This window comes from Fusarium sambucinum, chromosome IV (genome assembly GCF_050947815.1).
Source record: "Fusarium sambucinum isolate potato_lamoka chromosome IV, whole genome shotgun sequence".
In the NCBI taxonomy this organism is placed as follows: domain Eukaryota; kingdom Fungi; phylum Ascomycota; class Sordariomycetes; order Hypocreales; family Nectriaceae; genus Fusarium; species Fusarium sambucinum.
In genome coordinates this window covers 141,137-162,943 of record NC_139291.1, presented here as the reverse complement: position 1 = coordinate 162,943, position 21,807 = coordinate 141,137, and the positions used below count along the sequence as shown (strand labels likewise).

The window sequence follows — 21,807 nt, the reverse complement described above, 5'->3', positions numbered from 1 at the left end:
CAACACAATATTGAATACAAGATCATACAATCTGCAAGAAGTGCACCCATATCCGTCACCATGGCTGAAGAAGAGATGAGTTCCAGCTCAAGAAGAATCTTGGCCGTGTCCCTTGAGAACGAAACAGCCGTCTTGTCAAAGCTGGTAAAAGGTAAGTATGCATATGGATAATTATTATTCATTCTGCTTCAAATTAAGCTTGGCATAGTAGACTAACACAGAATAGACCTCACGGGAAAAGCACCGGAATCACCAGACCCTACTCTTGGTCTCGCAGGCACAACACATCCACTCTCACTCAAAACACCATACTACTCTACAACAGTCCCCATCTGGCTCGACCTCATCGGCTCACCATCCGACTGGTCAGAATCCTTCCTCACAGAAGAAGCGGCCGAAGTTCTCGCCGTTCTTGGAGGTGTCATGGTTGTATTCACTGCAGGTCCCGTTTCAGCTTCAAAGGACCACCCCGCAAAAGATCTGGTAGAGCATGTCGGAAAGGTCCTGAAGAAGGGGCTCGGAGGATGGGAGTGGGACGGAGTCGGGTTGGCGATTGGCATCGGAGGTGATGGGCATGATGAGGAATGGGATGAGATCTGTGCCGGGGCGGGATTGGAGTTTGTATCCGTCGGAGGAAAAGGTGATACTGGCCGTAACGAGTTTGGAGGTATGCTCCGCGATATATTACTTTCAGGGGTAAATCACTGACGAAGTATGCAGAGAAGACAGGAGTCGCGCGTGTAAAGGAAGCGCTCGAAGCAAACGACTGGTCACAGCTCGAGGCGCCCCTATCAGATTCTGAATTCGGCGATTTCGAGACCAGTTCTGCGAAAGAAGACAAAGAAGAAGAGCTTGATCCTCAAAAGATGGGCTTTGGATTCGACAAGACGGATTTCGAAGGTCTAAGACGAGCGATATGGGAGGCAAGCCAGGATGTCGAAGAGCCTAAAGATGTAGACACAGGCACAACGGACAAGGGCCCATCTGAAGCACCTGCTGCCGGAGGTCTAGAAGACCTTGATGAGGAAGAGATTGCCAAGATTGAAAAGATGATGAGAAAGTTACAAGCGGTGAGGGAAGCGGGGGAGGGTATGGGAGAGGAACAGAGAAAAAGAATGGCTGCTAGGGCTGTTGAGGAAGTTATGAGAGATCTGTAACTGAAGATGCATTATCTAGATGAACGCTATACAAACATTGGTGGATAAATGATGCTTTTCGTTTTCATTCAGCATGCAGTTGATGCCTTCAATGGTTCGTGCTAACGGTTTGTTGTGCATTAACTAGCACTCCTATCCCCATAAAGATGAACATATAGACAGGCACATCGATCTATCGTGTCCATCTGATGCGACAAATATCGCCATCACTATAGCACGGCTCGCTTACCACGGTGTTACACCATAAAGTTACATTATATAACACTACAATCGTGATCCCAAGATGCTGGGTCTAACGTACCACACATTTCAATAGTTGATCGTCTGACGAGACTCTTGCCATTGGTATGCAATAAACCAGGGAGCTGAGACAAATTTATGGAATAGCCTAAGCGCACGTGAACCCAACATGAGGGATTTCTGACAATTTTCGCATTTGTTATTCTTATCTGGCTATACAACAACGGGTTATAGGCAAGGAAAACCGATGAACGGTTTCGGATTTCGAACATAGGCGGGCGGGGTCTCAACTGTATAAGCACAATAAGTCCGGTAACCTGAATCGAGTTCCAATATGATACGATTCTGTTGTAGGTTTGTGCTTCAAAAGTTACTGGCTTTGGTGACACTTGTTCTGAGAATGTAGTCAAAGCGTGCCGTGCGTGCTCTTGCACAGACACATTCCGCATATCTTTATTTAGACATTGTGCGACGCATAGCCATAGCGGCATTAGCTAGCCCGCTGACTAAATGGGTCGTTGCAGAGATCCAGTGTGAATTGTGTAGTCCCTCGATAGTTGTTAAAAGAATATGAATTGACCGTGGCTGATCCCCGAATCCAGCGAGGGTTCCATTTCCTCCAATGCCTTTTATTTTGCTGTTTGTTGTGACGGATTTTATTGTACCTATTTGCGGATGCAGGCCAGGCCTATTTGCTTCATAGAAAGAAAGAAAAGATCAAGCTTCAATAGCTGGTACGAGAAAGTTTGGTGTCGGCGGGTCTTATGCTTTCTGACCTCAAAGATATGGCCAGCCACAAAACTCGACAGAGCGGCGACTTGCTAGTGTCGTTTCTAATGCAAGGGAGGACTCCAAGATTGTTCCATAGGTCGAGGCGTCTACATATGTCATAGTGTGTTTGTTGGTTTTGAAGTTATTCTCCCATCTCAAAACGACTGCTTGACTCGACTTGATGGAGTTGGCGATCAATTATATGGGGACGACGCCAATTCAGACCGGAAAGAAGCAACCCCGGGCACCTAATAGTCTTGGTCGGATTAGTTAACCAAAATAAGAAGCAATTGAGTCGTCTAGTTTGTCCACTTGCCTATACTTGGTAGACGTCAAAAGTCTCAGACACCCCATCTGGGACGTGGCTAGCTTAGCTTGCCCGTCACACAACCCTTGTTTGGCGTAGGTAGCCAAGCAGGGGAGCGACTCACGTTTCAGCGCGTTTGGTCAGGAACGTGCTCAGCGCCTCACCTCACTTCAGCTTGTGCTATGGACGTTTTACGGTGCGGCTAAAGGCATAAACCCACATCGAGTCAGCATGAGAAGCGTCGCTTGGTTCTAGGGATGTCAAGATCCGAGGGAGTATCTCCTGAATAATGCATACCAATTCTGCAACAGTTGGTTAAGGAAGTAAATAATCGGGTGGTAAAGAGGACGCGTTGATATGCTCTCAACCGCGCCATGGATACGTCCGCATATGCACGCAAACACGTCCCCCTGTCTGTCAACTTTCCTGTCATTCGTCGCACCGTGACCCGTTATGCTGCATGTTGTTTTAACTGAAGCTTTACCTGAAAGATTGAGGTGACAACAATTGCAGAATAGTCAGCCCGATAACCATGGGTTGGGTATAACTCGATCGACAGTAGGGTTTCTCGAACCATTGACATTCGTCTGTGCTTTTCAACCTCATCAGTCAAGACAATAAGCAGATGGGTTTTCGTCGCTAGATAATAGTTTGCCATATGTTTGCCATATTCTGACTGGTGCTATCAGGTGCTAGCGGAAGAAATGTCACCAGCGATGCATCCCTACTAAAACGAAACACTTACATCCCGAGAATTTATGCAAGACGTCAGAGTTGGGATCGACGCTCGTACCAAGAATCTTTGCTGTGGCTCAGCATGTGAAGCCCAGAATCGGGAATAGATATCACACAAGTCAAATGCCAGCTTATGTTGCATCGTAAACGTTCTTCCCATGCCGGTGGATGGTCTGAAAACCTTGATAAACTTAAACATCTGTAAGTTTATTTGTATACGAGCTGGGAGTGCATTCTGTATCTTTCATCCCTCGACACAGAGAAAGGAGCTGGACTTAATGGGGCGATCGGTACCTCTAGACTTGATCGGGTGAGGTAAAACTGCAACACGATGTGGATCCAACCGGAGAGGGTCGAGCGTTGGTTGGTGATCCTGCAAGGCACTAAAAACATGTCCCCAGATACAAGCTTAGAGAACCACGTCAGGGGTAGCGGGCCTGGGCCGGCAAGCAATACAGAACGAGAATGCTTCGACAATCAGTTTGCTTTTTGACTTGTCATGTTTGATCTTCTCTCATCCCTTCCGAACCGCCCGGGTAGAATTCGGAGCCGGTAAGAAAGTCGAATGTCCTCCAAATCATTGCCACATGTATGTCTTTGCATAAATGCATGCACTAGCGAAGAGCATTGTGTCTGGACTCTAAGAACAGCCACAACGGTTGAGGCTTTGCTGGTGGCAAAGCCGACATGTAACAGATTGCGGTGACAACAAACCATCTATCGCCGACTTTTCGGACGAGTGGTAGCCACCTGAATGTTCCTGACTCTTTTTCTGATGCCATTCAATCTTTCCTCTATGGGTAAAGTCCCAAGTGACAGAAGAGCTAATGTTTCCGAGCCTTGACCATTGGTTGGCCCCAACGTCAATGGCCTAAACTCAGCCTCTAGGTGATTCTCTGTTAGAGACGTTGATCACAAGTATGCAAACTGGGTATTCACAAGAAAACTGCAGTCATGGAAAAGGGGTTGCAAGCAAAGACGGAGAGCAAGTCTCGCCAACAACAACGATCCACTGAATGACGATGGGGCGGGAGACTACTGCAGGAACAGGGTCTTAGTTTTCAGCGGCTCCTGAGGTTAGGTGAGATCTGGCGTGGTGGGATGGCTATGGCATGAGAAAGGATTTTGCTGTAAGGTACTTGGTGAGATCCGTAAGTGACGCGTAGAGGTGGGATAACGTGATGGAATCACAAGAACCTGGTGAAGGAAGTAAGGCTGTCATCCGAAAAGTTGAAGCTTGGTCAAAAGAAGCTCTCTGAGGGAGCTTCTAGATTTAGAATGTCTTTCCCTTCTTGACTCGCTCGTGCAGTTGTTGACTGACATCAATTACTCAGGTTGATGATTCGCTTCTTCGGAACCGACGTGCTGGGACTTGTACTGACGACGGCGATGTTTCCGATGCGCCCAGGGTTGGCTTGCTGAAGTCAAAATCACAAGTTGAGATATGTATTATGGATGTCGAAAGGGATGCGATGTGACACATGATGTAAAAAATGCCGATAGATAGAATTCACGAGACGTTTCTTGGTATCATCGAAACTTATTGTGGATAGGTGTTGGTTGGTGAAACCATTCGGAGAACATGGATCATGCCGCTTGATAGATTCAAGGCCAGGCATTCCGGCTCCTTGATCCTCGGTATTCTCAGGCCTTGGCTGGTAGATGTTTCTGGACTCTTGTCAGCTTAGCCCCCATTTATGTAATGGTCAAGGGTACGAGTGAGCCGACATAGATACCGAGATACAGAAGTTAACAGGAAGCCCAGACCCTTCGTACAAGTGCCGTTGTATTTGATCCTCTAGCGCACAAGTTCACGAAAAAGAACCTCAACGTCAGAGCCAAGCGGTTTGACCCTTTTCTTTTCTTTTTTCATGTGGGGAGTAATAGCCGATTGACGGGATCATGACACTTCGACCAACTGTGCTGTGCCGTTCTGCGATCGACATTCATCATGACAAAGTCAACCACGACCTTTAAGTTGAGCGGGCGCACGGTCATGTTGTAGCGTCGAATATTGAGAGTTCAATATTTTGATAGACTGACTTTCCTCACAGTGACATTTCTTGGCGTTGTGACAAAAAATAACAATCGGGAACAAATCAAGAAAGAGCCATGGGTGTAGCGCCTGTTTGGAGCCCACGATCTGGTGACGCCTTCCCTCCTTGAATACGCGACGGTTCGATAGGGCAAGACCGGCGGCGTTTCTCGGTTTCCTTTTTTGGCAGGAAGGACTAACGTTGGAATGGCGGCCAATAGGGGTTGAAGTTGTGCAAGATACAGCACCCTTTTTGCCGCTCCGTCTTGGGGGCCGTTTCCCTGTCGTCCCCTAAACTGAAGCCACTCCGTTGATTGGCGTGTGCCTTGCATTAGTGGATAGAGCAAGGGCCCAATGAATATGCACAATGCACAAAACACCATCAGTGTAAGCTCGACTCTGCACAAATAACTGACGGGAACCTCAGAAAGGAAGTCAGCAAGAGCAAGGGCCTCCCCCCTAACACGCAGGTACAGAGAAGAGACCGTGCCCTACCGATACCACCCCACTCTCTGTGCTTGCAAACTCTCATGGACGCTTCAACTCCACTTCCTTACATCGCTCAACCATTCATCCGCTTCTCGCCGCGTCCTTGCGCCTTGGCTAGGACTGCTTTGCAGAGAGGTATCCGTTCTACCGTCCCGTCAAGAGTCAACTGCAGGTGCGTCCATCAGCCACAGCGGATTCTTTGTTGCATGACAGATACCCTGGTCTGATGTCTGGGACGAGAACGCCGATCAGGTCTTTTCGACGTCAGTTTCTGTTGGTGTCAGACTGACACAGACTCATATGTAGCGAAGCCCAATGTGACATGTGGCAAAAGATCGCGAGAAGATCAAGAGCCTGAACTTGCAGAGACGAACCGAACAGACCAAACATGTACAGAGTACACACAGTGATTCTACACATTTTAGAAGTGCGACTGTAGCAACAATGAACGTGCCAAAATGGATGATGTTTTCCCCAGCAGCAGTAGTTCTGCGGGGCCCCTGGACGTTGATCCAGGGTTGTTGACCACAAGCTTTATCACCCAGCATGTTCCGTTCCCAAAGGCGGCAACGGCTTTGTATTTCACAAAACCGAACGACGGACCGAAATCCGATCAAGTCTAGGCCAAGAGGTGTTAATACGAACATGAATGTATTTGGCCACAACCGCCTAAAATCGATGGACAAATGGATGCCTCTCTTCGCGTTGCGTTGGGAGCTGGGATGTTTGTGGTGGTGTCGGATGTGGACTGCTTGCACAGTTTAAGTGGGTGTGAACACCTGGGGCTCTCGTCAGTCACTCGTCAATGGTTCGTTCACAAAGTCTTGCACTCGACTTGGGTCCGCTACGGTCTATCAGCCTACCACTTGCTAGTAGGCCCCTCCCTCGTGCACATCGTGCGGGCTGGATGTGACACGGCTGGCTTCTTGGGCAAGGAAGGGGCCTGCTAACTGCTCAGAGGAGTGCAATGGTGGACAACCAAGGACGAGACAAAATTCCTCTTCTGGAAGAAATCGCTTATCTACGAGTAACGTTTGTTGACCTTGGTCTTTGACCCAAGAGACAAGGCTGAAAAGGAGGTCAATCACAACTTACCGGTGTCCTTTTTGTGTCCTCTTACAAGTGTTGTTAGTTTGTACTAACCTGGACACAGGCTAGACAACGTTTCTGAGGCCTTCGTGCTTTTCTCTCAAGAGTCTGGCTCACTTGAACGACTTGTATATAGTGGGACTAGGGGGTACATGAATGGCTAGGCTTGGGTCCATGGCTAGGTTCGGTCGGCTTCAGGGCTGCAATGCATAACCCCCTGGTCCTCAACAGCTACAGTATTGTACGCGGCGATGTGGTTTGCAACGGTCACTGCCCCTTGGCGCGTTAAGCTGTTGTCTAACCTCTGCCCTCCACCAAGGTGCGCCGCCCAGTCAGGAGACGGAAGTACCTGGGGCTAGGTAGCTCCGTCAAGCCACTGCCCAGGTACCCGCAACTCAGACGCTGAGTCGGCGCCAGGGTACTTTGGGTCGAGGTCCCATCCTTTTTCTTTTTCCCAGTTTCTGAGGCCTTTGCACCGCGTCGCGTCCCCACACCACTAGGGGTGGTACCTTGGCCAGGGTACAGGCTCCAGTACCTTTTCTCCGATCGAGGTGCCCGTGGTGGAGGGGGCGGCAGCAGCAGGTACTGACTCTGCATATTCAGTGCAGGGCTAAGCTAGGCTTCTCCTTTGAAGACATCCCCCATCCCCATCCCCAACTCCCCCCCGTTTCTCTTTTCAATCTCGCATCGCCAGTCCACTCCTTGTGACCGCTTCTTCTGCTTCTTCCCCCTCGTCCTTTTGTTCATTCTTTTTTTCCTTATAGTCACTCTCTTGATATATTCAAACTTTCAAGCCATATTCGGTTCCCGTCACTCTTTCCGGGTCCATTCCTTTCTTTAGGCTCACTCAAGCTCAAACAGCTCTTACACCAGTTTTGTCTCCCGTCCGCAACGTTTTAAAAACGTCGAAACCATTCGAGACCACCAAACAATCCGCCATAGCGATACTTGTTCCTTTTTCTAAAAGAATCAGGACTACATTCTTTATCTGCACTGATAATCGAATCAACAACCATTCACCACATACCTTGCAACGACTTGTCGACTTCGGCTCTGTCCCTGTCTCTTAGTCTGCCTGATAATACCGATCACTTAACACGCGTTTTGTGAATCAAGCTTAATCGAACGACACCCGCTTGTATATTCGCGCTACAGCAATCGATATCTCGACCTCTATTTTATTTTATCTCATAATCTCTACCAGTAAAGTGATCGCATACCCGCGATCTACTTTTCAAAATGGCCACGGAAATGGACCAATCCATGGGTTTGGGCAGTGTCCAAGAGGTCACCACACCCACAACATCCTCACCATCTATTCCTACTCCTGTCTCAGCTGGCATGAAGAGGGAGTCGCCCTCTCCTTCCAACGGTGGCAACTCTGCCTCACGACGACCCCCTCGCAAGAGCACTCTCACTCAACAACAAAAGAACCAGAAGCGACAGCGTGCCACTCAAGACCAATTGACAACTTTGGAGATGGAATTCAACAACAACCCCACACCTACCGCTACTGTCCGTGAGAGAATTGCCGACGAAATCAACATGACCGAGAGGTCTGTTCAGATCTGGTTCCAGAACAGGTATAACAAATTCCAACTTTGCTAGACAACCCTGCTAACCTTACTAGACGTGCCAAGATTAAGTTGTTGGCTAAGAAGAGCCTGGAGACTGGTGAAGATATTGACTCGATTCCTGAATCGATGCGAGCTTATCTTGCCATGCAGGCTATGGAGTCTGGTAAGGGTCTTGGTGGAAGTTATCTTGGTCGCACTGGACTGGTGCCTTTCGGCCACGGTAACATGATGCTCGGCGGTGACCAAGGAGGTCAGGGCAAAGTTTGTGAGTTGCGTTCATCTACAGCATTTAGAATTTATGCTAACTTAACAGCAGTGATCCATCATCTCACTTGCCGATCTCTCAGCATCGGAAAATGGACCCGAGTTGGACAGAACACGATGGATCTCATCATCTTCTACTCACCTGACAAGTGCACCATGACCTACTACATCAACAACGAACAAGCTGGCTACAAGATCGAGTACCCCTTCTCATCCATCAAGAACATCTTCCTCGAGAACGGCGAAGGAGACCCAACCAAGCTCGGCGGAATTGTCATCGAGTTGAACAGGCCCCCAAACTTTTTCATGGACTCATCGCCTACTACCAACGGATTCTTCCAGTGTGGTGACTTTACTGAAGATCTCCAGGCTACTCATTGTCTGGTTCACCATCTCGGTGGAAACCCCAAGGTTCTCAGCGGTCAACTCGCCAAGCTTGTCTCGCTCGAGTCTTTCATGAACCGCCATAACCCCAATCCCTACAACGACCCCCACGCCCTCTCCGTGTCGGCTCCTGTCTCCCCGACTGCCCGACCCTCTTCGCAGCCCAGCTTCAACCCTCATGGGCATGTCGGCATGTTCCAAGAGCAACAATGGGGTATCCATCAGATGCACTCCGGCATGCGTGCCGGTCCTGGTCACAAGCGTCAGCGCAGTCGCTCAGTCCCTGGCCCTGTTGACTTTGCCATGTTCCAGAACCAGCCCATGCCCTCTTTCTACATCCAGCCTCCTGGGGAGATGGCTCCTCCCCCTCCTCAGCACAACCCTCACATCTACGCCCCTGTGCCCCAGCCTCCCAGCAACATGGCACCCAATCTGCGCATTGACACTCAGGCAGGCTTTGGTTTGGATATGCGACAATATCCCATGTCGGCCACCACTGCTTCCCCTGCAGAGTTTCCTCCCAGCCCAGGATTCTTCCCTCCTGGTCCCGAGGTGCCTCAGTCTAACTACAACACCCCCTACGGCAATGGATTCCTCTCACCCATGGGCAACGGTGAGGGCATTCCTACATCTGTGTCTCCTATCTCTTTCAACGGCGGTGAGCCTTCTATCCTGGAGCAGTCACCTCCCATGTCGATGATGGGACGCCCTGGTTCAACTGACATGTATGCTGTCAACGATGGATCATGCGCCGTTTCAGAGGACGGAACTGGCCTGAACGAGATGTACTCTAAACACACCATCAACATGCCTATGCACACACCTTCTCCTGGATATGTTCAACATCAACAGGCTGATCTTGACATGGAACAGCTTGTGCAGTTTGACGCAGTTGATCCTTCAAGCCTATCCCCCGAGGCAATGCCCCACGCTCATGGAAACTAAGCAAGCAATACTGGGTGGGTATAGGTGTTGATGGCGTGTTTTTACTGTATGTATCTCATACTAGGGCGTTTGGCATATTATACCATTGGGATCTCCTTTCTTTCCGCCTTTTTATAGGCGACTTTCTTTGGACAATTTCATTCTTCACTTTTTTTCAGCTTTGATGCCTACGGTACTCTGCTTGATCGATTCTCACCCCATCTACGGCCATGATGAACTTGCATGACGATACACTTCTTACATCGGTCATGTATGTCGGGCACAACACAGCGATCGTACAATTTTCCAACTCTTTTCTTGCGCGTCGACAGTTCTATTGAATCCTTTACCGCATCTCGTTTATCTCTTGGGTGGTTTTTGTTCAACACTTTCACTTTATGGACTGAAGGCATTTGCCTTTTGGCCTTTTTACCTGGAGCGACGTTGCCTGACCACCGCACGTTGTCTTGTTGGGCCTAATTTGTACGTACACATTGTTGGAGAACAAAGTATGGACGATAGTATTTTAATAAGTTGTTGGTACCATGTCTTTGAGGTACCACGTTGGATGCTGGGAAAGCCCCGGCGGCTTACTTAGGGTTCTTGGGATCATACTCTTTAATGGGGACTAGGGTTTTCTTTGTGCTTCGAGGTACGGGAAGTACCTTGTGGAGTTTATGAGCAGCTAGGTTGCTGGCCTCGGTAGGCGTCAATAGGACGTTACTTGGAAGCCTACTGTCGGACATGAAGGCATGGGTTTTTGGTGTGGAATACTCGGAATAAAATGGGTTTATGTTCAGTTTTTGTTTCTCTTTGTGATTGTTGTGAACCGTGATTGAGTATTGTATTGCTGTGAGTCGTTATAAAACAAGGTTGATACACATGTGCAAGTCGAGTGGCTTCACGGATGGTTCGGAGGTGTGTATAGTACAAAGCATGGTCTAGAATAGTGTGACGGTTGAATAAATAAAGCTTGTCCAAGCTCGGATGAAATCAAGGTTGATTAATGTCTCATAATGCGGTAGTTTGTCATTCGGCTGTTCCGGTAGATGAAAGGGTCGTGCAAGAGATCTGTGAAAGCGCATCGCCTATGTGCCCGTCGCTTCGTCGACTCCCACGCGTATCCGTACATGCATGTAAGAAAGCGGCAAGGTCTATTATCGTCAGTGGCTGTGAATAGACATGCGTATGTTTCGAGGCGGAGGGACAGAGATGATTGGATCTACGTTGCATGTGTGATGTGTTGGTCAGCTTTGACAGACATGTTGATCAAAGTGTATGTAGATCATGTAGTCTAGTCTACAAGACACAAAGTCTGAAGGTCAAATTGGCATCTCCCGAGATTGCTTTCAACAGCATTGAAACGGTTATTTCCCCATTTCTCGGAACTTGGAGAACTAGAGCTTATTTCGTTGATTGGTGGCGTTGATTAAGGTATTAGTTAGCGACTTGGCTGGACCATACCGTGCCAATCAGGCGTGTCTTATGCGTTACAGCGCATTGTCCGTTATCAAGGGCCCTGTTACATACTGCGCGGATTTGATTTGGTTGTTTTTGGGCTGACGATTGTAGATTTGCTGCGCCTCAACACGTTGCCCGTTTGATTCGCGACGAGGATACGGGATGAGAATATTCTCCGACTGTCCGGACAGTAGAATATCTATCATATTACACTGGTAGTTTAATAGGTATTCAGTAGTTGATAGATGGCTGTTTTAATCCAAGACAATTGAAATCCAAGGCTGGCATGTATTGCTTGCTTATAAACTCCGCCTGCGCGGGTACTAACTAAGGCTACGGGCTGCATGTAATCAGTAATCGCCGCTTCGGGCTGTATACGATCCCGTTAGTCTGATTACCCCAGCTCAGCCCAACCAGCTCAATCCTGCCAAAACATCCACATAATCTCATCCTCCCCAAGCTATTATTCTTTTTCTTACTCTCTTTTTTTTATTCGAGCTTTCGGCTTACAGTTCGAAGCACCAATCCGACACAATACATTATTACTCTAGCTGAAACCGGCATTAATCCAAAATCTCTCCACCCTTCGCTACGCCTATTCCAGATGCTCCAACCGTTTCAACGGCCTTAACATGGCTCCCTACCCCAGCGACAACAACGGACGACGCCCGCCACAGTCCGGAAATAACGATGATGACGACGTAGCTCGCGATCTTGCTGCACTTGACGAACGATACCCGCGAACATCGACCAATTACTCTAGACCGCGAAATACACGACGTTCTTACACTGATCCTAACAATGATCGTCCGCCGCGTCGATCTTCTGCCGATGATACCAATGTGAGATCTCCTTCGAGGTCTCGGTCCCGGCGTCCCGACGATGGCGCACGTCGACGAGCAAGCGGACCATACGAATTGCGACCAATTCCCTCCAGAACCGAATTGTCTACTGACCTTTCGGGTCCTCCCGATTATGGCGACCGAACCGATATTTCGCCTGTCGACAAGCCTCGCAATGTCGCATTCAATGGCAATTCTTCTGGCGAAAAGTCTTCGGTGCGAGCCGACATCAAAAAGTACCTTCGTCAAAGGCGCGAGAAAAGAATTGGACCAAGCGCAAAGCCGACATGGAAAGAACGCACGCGCAAACAACTCGGAGAATTCCACCAAAAAGTCATTATCGAAACAATACTTCGCCAAAAGCCTCTTCAGTCTTTACCTGATGGTCGTCATGTCCCTCTAAATCCTGCACAGCGGAATGCTGATGGTCTTATCGATGAGCGCGCAGGGAAACCTTACATCAGTAACTTCATCCGGTCGAGCCGGTATACCATTTATGACTTCTTCCCTAAACAGCTCATCTTTCAGTTCAGCAAGCTTGGAAACTTTTATTTCCTTGTTGTGGGAACGATTCAGATGATTCCTGGCCTAAGTACAGTTGGACGATGGACCACGATAGCGCCTTTGGGTGTATTTGTCGCATTCAGTATGGCCAAGGAAGGTTACGACGATTATAGACGTTACAGGCTTGATCGTGTGGAGAACCGCAGCGAGGCTTGGGTTTTAACGGATCGAGCCGCAGCCACTGAAAAGGGTCGCGTACGCCATGTCGATAAGATGAAGAGGAGGAAGGAAAAGGGATCAAGTGGTGAAGAACACATGCTTGATGATCTTGAAACGGGAGCTGCAGGCGCGAAAAAGGTCGGAACTGATGGAGACTGGACCTCGGCTCAATGGCAACACGTTCGTGTGGGCGATGTCATTAGGTTGCGCCGTGATGATGCCATCCCGGCCGACATTGTGCTTTTGCACGCCACAGGTCCCAATGGTATCGCATACATTGATACGATGGCTCTTGATGGTGAGACGAACCTCAAGAGCAAGCAAGCATGCCCTTTACTTGCTGAGCGGTGCAACACCATGGAGGGACTGCGAGCAACACAAGCTACTGTCATCTCTGAAAACCCCAATCTGGACCTTTATAGCTATGATGGCCGCGTAACTGTTGATGGCGAAACTCTGCCCCTCTCCATGAACAATGTTGTCTATCGAGGCTCTACTCTTCGCAACACGGCCGAAGCGCTTGGTATTATTGTCAATACCGGCGAGGAGTGTAAGATTCGCATGAACGCAAACAAGAACGTGCGGGCGAAGAAACCTGCTATGCAATCCGTCATTAATAAGATGATCATGGTGCAGATTTTTATTGTTCTCATGCTCACCATGGGTCTCACTATCGGCTATTACCTGTGGCGAGATCGCACTGAAGACTTTGCTTGGTACATTGTGCGCCGCGGCTTCTGGAATGGCGAGATTCCATTTAAGGAAATTTTCTTTGGTTTCATCATCATGTTTAACACACTGATCCCATTATCGCTGTACATCAGTCTTGAAATTATCAAGCTGGGTCAGCTCCTTCTTCTCCAAGACTCCGACATGTACGACCCGATATCTGATACCCCCATGGTGGCCAACACGACTACCATTCTTGAAAATCTGGGTCAGGTTAGCTATGTCTTTTCCGACAAGACAGGAACGCTCACTGAAAACATCATGCGCTTCCGCAAATTGTCGGTAGCTGGCGTTGCCTGTCTGCATGATATGGACGTGCAGAGAGACCAAGAGGAGATGCGCAGAAAGATAGAGGAGTCTGAGCGACCAAAGAAGGGAAAGTCAAAGATGGGAAGTCTGTCAGCGACTAGAAGCGCGGTGCCTACCATAACTGTCGACGGACAATATGACGATGGTGCTGGACTCGAAAGACCACAGCCTACAAGAACCATATCAGCGAGCCATTGGCAATCGACTGTCAACACTGCCCAAAATACCGACATGAAAACTGAGGATTTGCTCGACTATATCCAAAGAAAACCCAACACTGCATTCTCTCGAAAAGCCAAACATTTTCTTCTGTGTATCGCGCTCTGTCACACTTGTCTCCCTGAAAAGACTGACAAAGGCGACATCGATTTTCAAGCCGCCTCCCCCGATGAGCTTGCTCTTGTGGAAGCTGCCAGAGATCTGGGATTCTTGGTGATTGACAGACCTGCACAAGCTATCAAGTTGGAAACTCGCGACATAGATGGCTCCCTTCATACTGAATCCTACCAGGTACTGGACGTGATCGAGTTCAGCAGTAAGAGAAAGAGAATGTCGATCATCATTCGTATGCCTGATGGACGTATCTGCGTCTTTTGCAAAGGAGCCGACAATGTTATTATGCAGCGTTTGAAGTTGAGCAACCTTGCTGAGGAAAAGGCGAGAGATATCGGTCGTCGTACCAGTCAGCGAAGGCTTTCTCGACAAGATCAAGCTTTGCGACGAATGAGCACGCAGCAAAGCATCAGTCCCTATGGAAGCCCACGCGGAAGCCCTCGCAACAGTTTTGGTTTCTCCAGGGCAGAATCATCATCCAACCGAGATGGGCTTAGGCTTAGCCTGGGACGTCGTTCGACTGATCTTAAGCGCTTGTCTCAGCAGCTTGCCCGCTCACCCCGCGCCTCGACAGACATGATGAGTCCGATAAGTCCCAGACAGAGTCTTGGTCACATGCCATCATTTGACGATGCCGACAGCAAGATTGATGAGTCTTTGGCGTCGAACGAAGGTGCTGTGTTTGAGAAGTGCTTTCAACACGTCGACGACTTTGCCAGCGAGGGTCTTCGTACTCTTTTGTATGCCTACCGTTACATTGACGAGGATTCCTATGCTCAATGGAAGGCCAAGTACAGGGAAGCCGAGACTAGCTTGGTCGATCGCCAGCAGAGGATTGAAGCTGCTGGAGAGCTCATTGAGCAAAAGTTTGAGCTAGCTGGTGCGACCGCAATTGAAGACAAGCTGCAGGAGGGAGTTCCGGATACCATCGACAAGCTGCGCCGAGCCAACATCAAAGTGTGGATGCTCACGGGTGACAAGCGAGAGACAGCTATCAATATTGGTCACTCTGCTCGTGTATGCAAGCCATGGTCAGAGGTTTATGTCTTGGACGCGACTCTGGGTGAATTGAAGGAGACCATCACCATGACTCTGAATGATGTTAGTCGAGGCATGGTCCCACACTCTGTGGTTGTTGTTGATGGTCAAACGCTTGCCAAGATTGACGAAGATGACGAGCTGTCTCTTCTCTTTTATGATCTTGTCGTGCGTGTTGACTCTGTCATCTGCTGTCGAGCTTCGCCCTCACAAAAGACAAACCTGGTTCGCTCGATCAGAAGATATGTGCCAAAGAGTATGACTCTAGCAATCGGCGACGGCGCAAACGATATCGGCATGATTCAAGCCTCCCATGTTGGTATCGGTATCTCTGGTCGCGAAGGACTACAAGCTGCTCGAATTTCAGATTATTCAATTGCACAGTTCCGATTCTTGCAGAAGTTGCTCTTTGTCCACGGCCGATGGAATTACATGAGAACTGGCAAATATGTGCTCGCCACATTTTGGAAGGAAATCCTGTTCTTCATCGTGCAAGCTCATTACCAGCGCTATACGGGATATACTGGAACGTCGCTCTACGAGTCATGGAGTTTGACTGTGTTCAATAGTGCTTTCACGTCACTACCTGTTATCCTTCTTGGTATTTTCGAAAAGGATTTACAGGCCAAGACTCTGATGAAGGTTCCTGAGCTATACACGTTTGGCCAGCTCAACCTTGGCTTCCGATTCTCTCAGTACTTTGCATGGATGATCATGGGTGTTGCGGGCAGCTTCATAATCTGGTATTTCACGTGGTGCGTCTACGATAAGACTTTCTACGACGAGGATACTAGTATTTTCGCCATGGGTATGGTCAGTTTCACTGTTGCTGTTATTTTCATCAACATCAAACTCTTGTAAGTTTTTTGTCTCGTCCTATGACAAGACATGCGCTAATCCTTGGTAGAATTCTTGAAGTTCACACCAAGACAGTCATTACCTTTGGCGGTTGTCTGATATCTGTTGCTGGTTGGTTCTTGTGGATGCTGGCTCTTTCCGGTATTAAGCCCATCAGCTTTGGACCTTATATTGTCCGAGATGCTTTCATTGACAATTACGGTCGTACACTTCAATGGTGGACAATTGTTCTGCTTGAGCTTATCACACTCATTGTTATTGAACTGGTAGTCCAGGCCGTTCGAAGAGTTTACTTTCCGTCTGATCAAGATCTGATGCAACGCATCGAAAAGGATGGCAATGTGGACAAGGTATTTGGTGACGGCAAAGACGCTGAAGAAGGCGACGCCGAGGCAGAAGAGAGGGTTATCCCAGAAGCAGTTCCTGAGAGTGAGAGAGTACGTGAGAGAAGAGCAGGCCGGGCGAGTCACGATGATTATCAGCCGGAATTTTTGCCTACGGCAGAGGAAGAGAGGGAGAATCCGATGGAACAATGGCGGCGTTGAAGTTTCCTTTGTAAATGTACATGTTTGACATGTTGGGAATACCAGTGGAGTTATGGGATGGGAGCATAGAATGCTGAGCATGCGTATTACGCGGGTATTATTATAGTAGTAGTATTTTAGCATGATTGAACGAGTATTGTTTTAATCATTTTTGTTTCTGATGATCCCGCGGCTGATAACCCGACGACACCGCCATTGAACACTGAATTTAAGGTCATCGGAGTGATTACCGAAGCATGTGGAGAAGTTTGATCAACATGACCTCGGCGCCTGAACAAGGATCAAAGTACAACCAATCTTTCTTATAATGCTACCTCCCCTCTCCAACCAAGTCTAGAGAATGTGATAATTCCTGTTTTCGTCATCCTTTGCTTTAATTCCTACTCATCAATAAAATGGGCTCTTCGTGTCCTCCAGCGACACTTGTCGCATTGCAACCACCTCTCAGACAACAACTACAGCCATGCGCATCATCAATACATCCGGCTTTTTTTACAGACAGGTTTCGAAGGGCGCCGGCGACTTTGGCGGTGGGATCGTTGGTTAATCCTGTTACGCAGGGTTATGTTTATCAGGAGAGTGAGAGAAGGAAACCAAAGTTGTGATGGACTGGCCTCAAGGTACCATGACCGCTTGAGCAGAAGGGACGAAATTAGCAGGTCGTCTTATGCTATTTAGGCTATGGTTTTAGGTCATTCCCTAAAGCGAAGAGGCCATCTTTTCTATTATCAGACCGGAGACAAAACCGATGCTTTGTACCGATGCATGATGAAATACGACACAGCGACAAACTACGAAACGAACTGAATCTGGGAATTGATGGAGGTGGGAAACTACGATGATTTTTCACGATTACGAACGCAAAAACGATGATATTCGGGGTATCAATCTTATCGATGAAAGAGGATCTTGTTGCTTAATTATACCCTTTTGCCTGGGTTAATCCCATCAGTTCGCCTTAGGAAATACAGATAGCTTCGAGACAGAAAGAAAATCGAAAAAGGAATGGCTCGACGCTCAAGAGCTCAGGATAACAATCACACACCCTATTGTACCTTAGGATCCATTCTTGGCCGCAATGACAATCGCCATGATAATGAGGAATATCACAAGACCCAGTAGTCCCATCAGTTTGACATTCTTCCACCACATCTTGCGCTTCAGACCGCGACTGCGCACGCGAAACTCGTGCGCGCTACCACCCAGGCGATCGGTCTTGTCGACCAGCAAGTCAAGGCGCTCGCCGCGCTCGAGCAAACTCTCAATGTTCTTGGTCATTATTCCCCTAACGTCGTCGATTTCTCGCTTGGCGTTTCCGATGGCGTCGTCGCGGCCGCCGCTCGTGGTACCGTAGTCTACCATGAGGGACTTGAGCTCCGAATTGAAGGAGGCAGCGCCGTAGTTGGGCATGTCGGAGAAATCGCTACTCTCGGGAAATTGCTGAAGGAAGCGCTTGCGGATCTCGAAGAGGTAACCGAAAGGGACGCGACGGCCGAGCGACGAGTCGGCGATGACGAGGAACGTGAGACCGCCGGCGGATGGGTAGTCCCGGTGCTCGGATGGAGACTCGGCGACGTAATGGATTTGGTGCTGGCCATGGGTGTAGGTGAGCTTTTGAGGGTTTGTGTGTTCGATTTTAGGAAGGATGAGGGAGGCGAGAGATGAAGTCTGCGACGAAGCTGAAGTTGTGCATTCTGAGAGGATGGTAGTGTTGTGGGCGATGCATGAGCTGTAGAGCGTTAGTATTTGTTGACTTTTGGATGATGATGTTGGACGAACTAGAGAAGGGGAGTTGACGGAGTTGATGATGACGCCATGATGGGCGATTTGATGCGATGAAATTGTGTTGATTTCGCAGCTTGTTGAGGTTTTTGGTGATGGATCGAGTACTAAAGATGGGGGAGTTTAGAAGCCAGTGTCACTCACTACAATGACGCCTCAGATTCCGGTGGCCAGGCGTCTCATCGTCATGCTCACCAAGGTACAAGTGGGTCAACTGCAAAACACACCTCGAGCAGACAAAAGGAATTGGCCACTAGAAGGTTCTGTTGGCCAGACAAAATGCCGATCATTTCTGTCATCCAAGGCCGATCTTAACCCCACTTCGAAGTGGTCGCAGCGGATCCGGCTAAATAATGGCCCGGGCTCAATGGAAATTTTGAGACTGAGATTGAACATGATGGCGACACTTGGTGCATTCGAAGAGTGAGACAATCTTTTGTCGTTTTTTTCTCTAGTTCTTTCTTTTTCCCAGGGGAGCATGTTGAGCTCACTTTTGAGTTTTTCATCATGAGGTATCTGCTCCGGACAGGAGCTGTGCGAGCTCCTCTTATTCCTTTGTCCATTTCAGCGAGGTCGCTTTCTACGACCCCACGACTTGAGAGACAACCGACAAAAGGCAAGCCTAAACCTAAGAAATTTCTAGGAAAAAGGCCAGATGGTTCAAGAGGTGGTTTAGTATGTTGTTCCTCCCCCTGTTTACGAATTGTCATTCTAACACAAATTTTAGTTGGGCCAGGGTCAAGATCCAGCATCAAGGCTAAGACTTACCAATGACAAACATGCAAATGGTCGCCATGGCATGTTCCGATCAACTTGTTTTGCAAGGTTCCAAAAAGTGCTTGAAAACATAAGCAACACGACCGTGTCTGTTGCGGGTGTCGGAGAGGATGAGTTTCATCGACAAGCTCATGAGTTTATGAATGTGATTGACGGAGCTTTCGATCTGGCTGAGCAGAATGTTACCGACCGCGCCAAAAATCCTCTATTCTGGAATCTCCGTGATGCATTCCTTCACAAAGATCTTAAAGGTCTTACCAGCGAACTTCAGTACTCTTTCCAGTCATTTATGATGAAACGGAAATTCTCAAAGGGTTTGGAGGAGAGTCACAAGCGATTACTGGACTTTCGATTTCCCTACGAATGGTTCCCTGCTACACGAGCGATGCAGCGAACGATCCATGTCCACGTTGGACCGACAAATTCTGGCAAGACGTACAGAGCGCTCAAGGCTCTGGAGAATTCCAAGCGTGGAGTCTATGCTGGACCCTTGCGTCTGTTGGCGAACGAGGTCTACCAGCGACTAATAGCCAAGGGACTACCATGCGCACTGCTAACAGGAGAGGAAGTACGGGTACCCCAAGATACAGATACGTACTTTACGAGTTGTACGGTCGAGATGGTTCCTGTCAATGAACAATACGATATAGCCGTCATTGATGAGATCCAAATGATTGCAGATGAAGACCGAGGACAAGGTTGGGCGACAGCTTTGTTAGGCGTTCAAGCCAAGGAGGTCCATCTTTGTGGTGAGGAGCGAACTGTTAAGCTGATTGAGAAGATCTGCGCATCTATTGGAGACAAGTGTATCGTGCATCGATACGAACGTCTAAGTCCCCTGGAACCCATGGACCATTCTCTCCACGGCGATTACGGCAAACTTGAAAAGGGTGACGCTGTTGTTGCTTTCAGTCGCATGACCCTCCACGCCCTGAAGCGAACGATTGAGCATAAGACAGGACGACGATGTGCCATCATTTACGGATCTTTGCCTCCCGAGGTGCGCGTTCAGCAGGCAGCTCTATTTAACGACCCCGATAACGATTACGACTTTATTGTGGCCAGTGACGCTATTGGTATGGGTCTGAACCTCGAGATTCGACGAGTTGTTCTTGAAACAGTTGCCAAATACGACGGCAGTCAGAACAGAAATCTCTCGTACCCCGAGCTGAAGCAGATTGGTGGTCGAGCAGGCAGATACAAGACTGCTCGCAATGCCACTGAAGGATCAGACGACACAGTCACAGAGATACGCAAGGTTGGCTACGTCACAACAATGGATAGCCCAGATCTCAAGGTGGTCCATCAGGCTTTCAAAGCTGATGTTGATGATATCGAGTATGCCTACATCACGCCCCCCGCTGCCGTTGTTGAGCGTTTCTCAACATACTTCCCCAAGGAGACGCCCTTGTCGTTCATTCTTATGCGCATTCGAGAGTTGGCGTCCGTGAGCAATACCTTCAGACTTCATGTGTCTGCTGAGAAGCTCATGGTTGCCGACATCATTCAGGATATCCCCCTGACTATCTACGATCGACTCACCTTTACCAACCTGCCCATTGCCTCACGCGCCGAGAATGCAGTACCGGTTCTTCGTGCACTCGCCACCATCGTTGCCAAAAATAGCAGCGGAGAACTTCTCGACATTAAGGAAATTCCCATCGAGAACCTGGACATTGACTTGAAGACCTTCAAGGGAACATCCCATGTTTATCTCCACAAGCTCGAATCTCTCCACCAAGCCATCAACCAGTACATTTGGTTGTCGTATCGTTTCAGCGGCATGTTCCGAGATCAATCTTTGGCGTTCCACGTCCGATCGCTGGTCGAGGAGAAGCTAATAAATACGCTGGAGAGACTGGACTTTACAGAGGGTCATCTATCCAGCTTCCGACGAAAGGTCAGAGCGGAAGCTCAGAGGAGGTTTGAAGCGCAGGAGGAGTTGGGAGAGGTTGGTGATAAGGGTGTAGAAGAAAGTGAGTCGGATGATACGCCGATTGGCGACTTGGATACGAGAGGACCTGCTCCGGCATCTGGATGATTATGAATGAGAAAAATGTATAGTAGTACTGCAGGGGAAAGATGGAAATGCATGGCATAATGATGCTTGGCGTTGGATTGGGACCTGCATAGAGAACACTCTGGATGTAACTTTATTATTAGAAACGTTGTATCACCAAGTTTGTACAATATTATTCGAATTGCACGTGCATTTGTTTCACGATGAGATTTAATTTAATTTTCCATTGAGCCATATAGACTTGAGTCTTATTCCTTTTTGAACCTTGTAAAATTAATAATTCTTTAAGCCCTATCTTTAATGGCAACTTAAAGCTGAGCCTTGTAGGGAGAAAGAGCGGGAGCCTAGGTGGCCTCAGGGTATCAGAAAAATTGACCGCTGGAAACATAATGGACGAAATTAGTAGGTCACTTTATGC

At 48.5% G+C, this 21,807-nt stretch overlaps 5 protein-coding genes across 5 annotated transcripts; 4 read left to right on the top strand and 1 right to left on the bottom strand.

Moving 5' to 3' along the window:
• Positions 1–60: 60 nt before the first annotated feature.
• Positions 61–1,157, top strand: FSST1_000032 (adaptin-binding domain-containing protein; the record flags this gene model as incomplete). The annotated part of the gene is made up of 3 exons (XM_083229268.1): positions 61–151; positions 227–667; positions 721–1,157. 3 exons carry the CDS (start codon positions 61–63, stop codon positions 1,155–1,157), a joined length of 969 nt encoding a protein of 322 aa, XP_083090214.1.
• A 6,905-nt stretch (positions 1,158–8,062) lies between these two features.
• FSST1_000031 (homeobox domain-containing protein) lies at positions 8,063–9,993 on the top strand (the record flags this gene model as incomplete). The annotated part of the gene is made up of 3 exons (XM_083229159.1): positions 8,063–8,406; positions 8,454–8,665; positions 8,717–9,993. The coding sequence occupies 3 exons, from the start codon at positions 8,063–8,065 to the stop codon at positions 9,991–9,993; spliced, it is 1,833 nt and encodes a 610-aa protein (XP_083090213.1).
• Positions 9,994–12,065: 2,072 nt separating this feature from the next.
• FSST1_000030 (uncharacterized protein) lies at positions 12,066–16,810 on the top strand (the record flags this gene model as incomplete). Its single annotated transcript, XM_083229049.1, has 2 exons — positions 12,066–16,264; positions 16,315–16,810. The coding sequence occupies 2 exons, from the start codon at positions 12,066–12,068 to the stop codon at positions 16,808–16,810; spliced, it is 4,695 nt and encodes a 1,564-aa protein (XP_083090212.1).
• Positions 16,811–17,866: 1,056 nt separating this feature from the next.
• Positions 17,867–18,627, bottom strand: FSST1_000029 (synaptobrevin-domain-containing protein; the record flags this gene model as incomplete). The annotated part of the gene is made up of 2 exons (XM_083228939.1): positions 17,867–18,539; positions 18,590–18,627. The coding sequence occupies 2 exons, from the start codon at positions 18,625–18,627 to the stop codon at positions 17,867–17,869; spliced, it is 711 nt and encodes a 236-aa protein (XP_083090211.1).
• A 472-nt stretch (positions 18,628–19,099) lies between these two features.
• Positions 19,100–21,410, top strand: FSST1_000028 (ATP-dependent RNA helicase SUV3; the record flags this gene model as incomplete). Its single annotated transcript, XM_083228831.1, has 2 exons — positions 19,100–19,267; positions 19,320–21,410. 2 exons carry the CDS (start codon positions 19,100–19,102, stop codon positions 21,408–21,410), a joined length of 2,259 nt encoding a protein of 752 aa, XP_083090210.1.
• Positions 21,411–21,807: the final 397 nt, after the last annotated feature.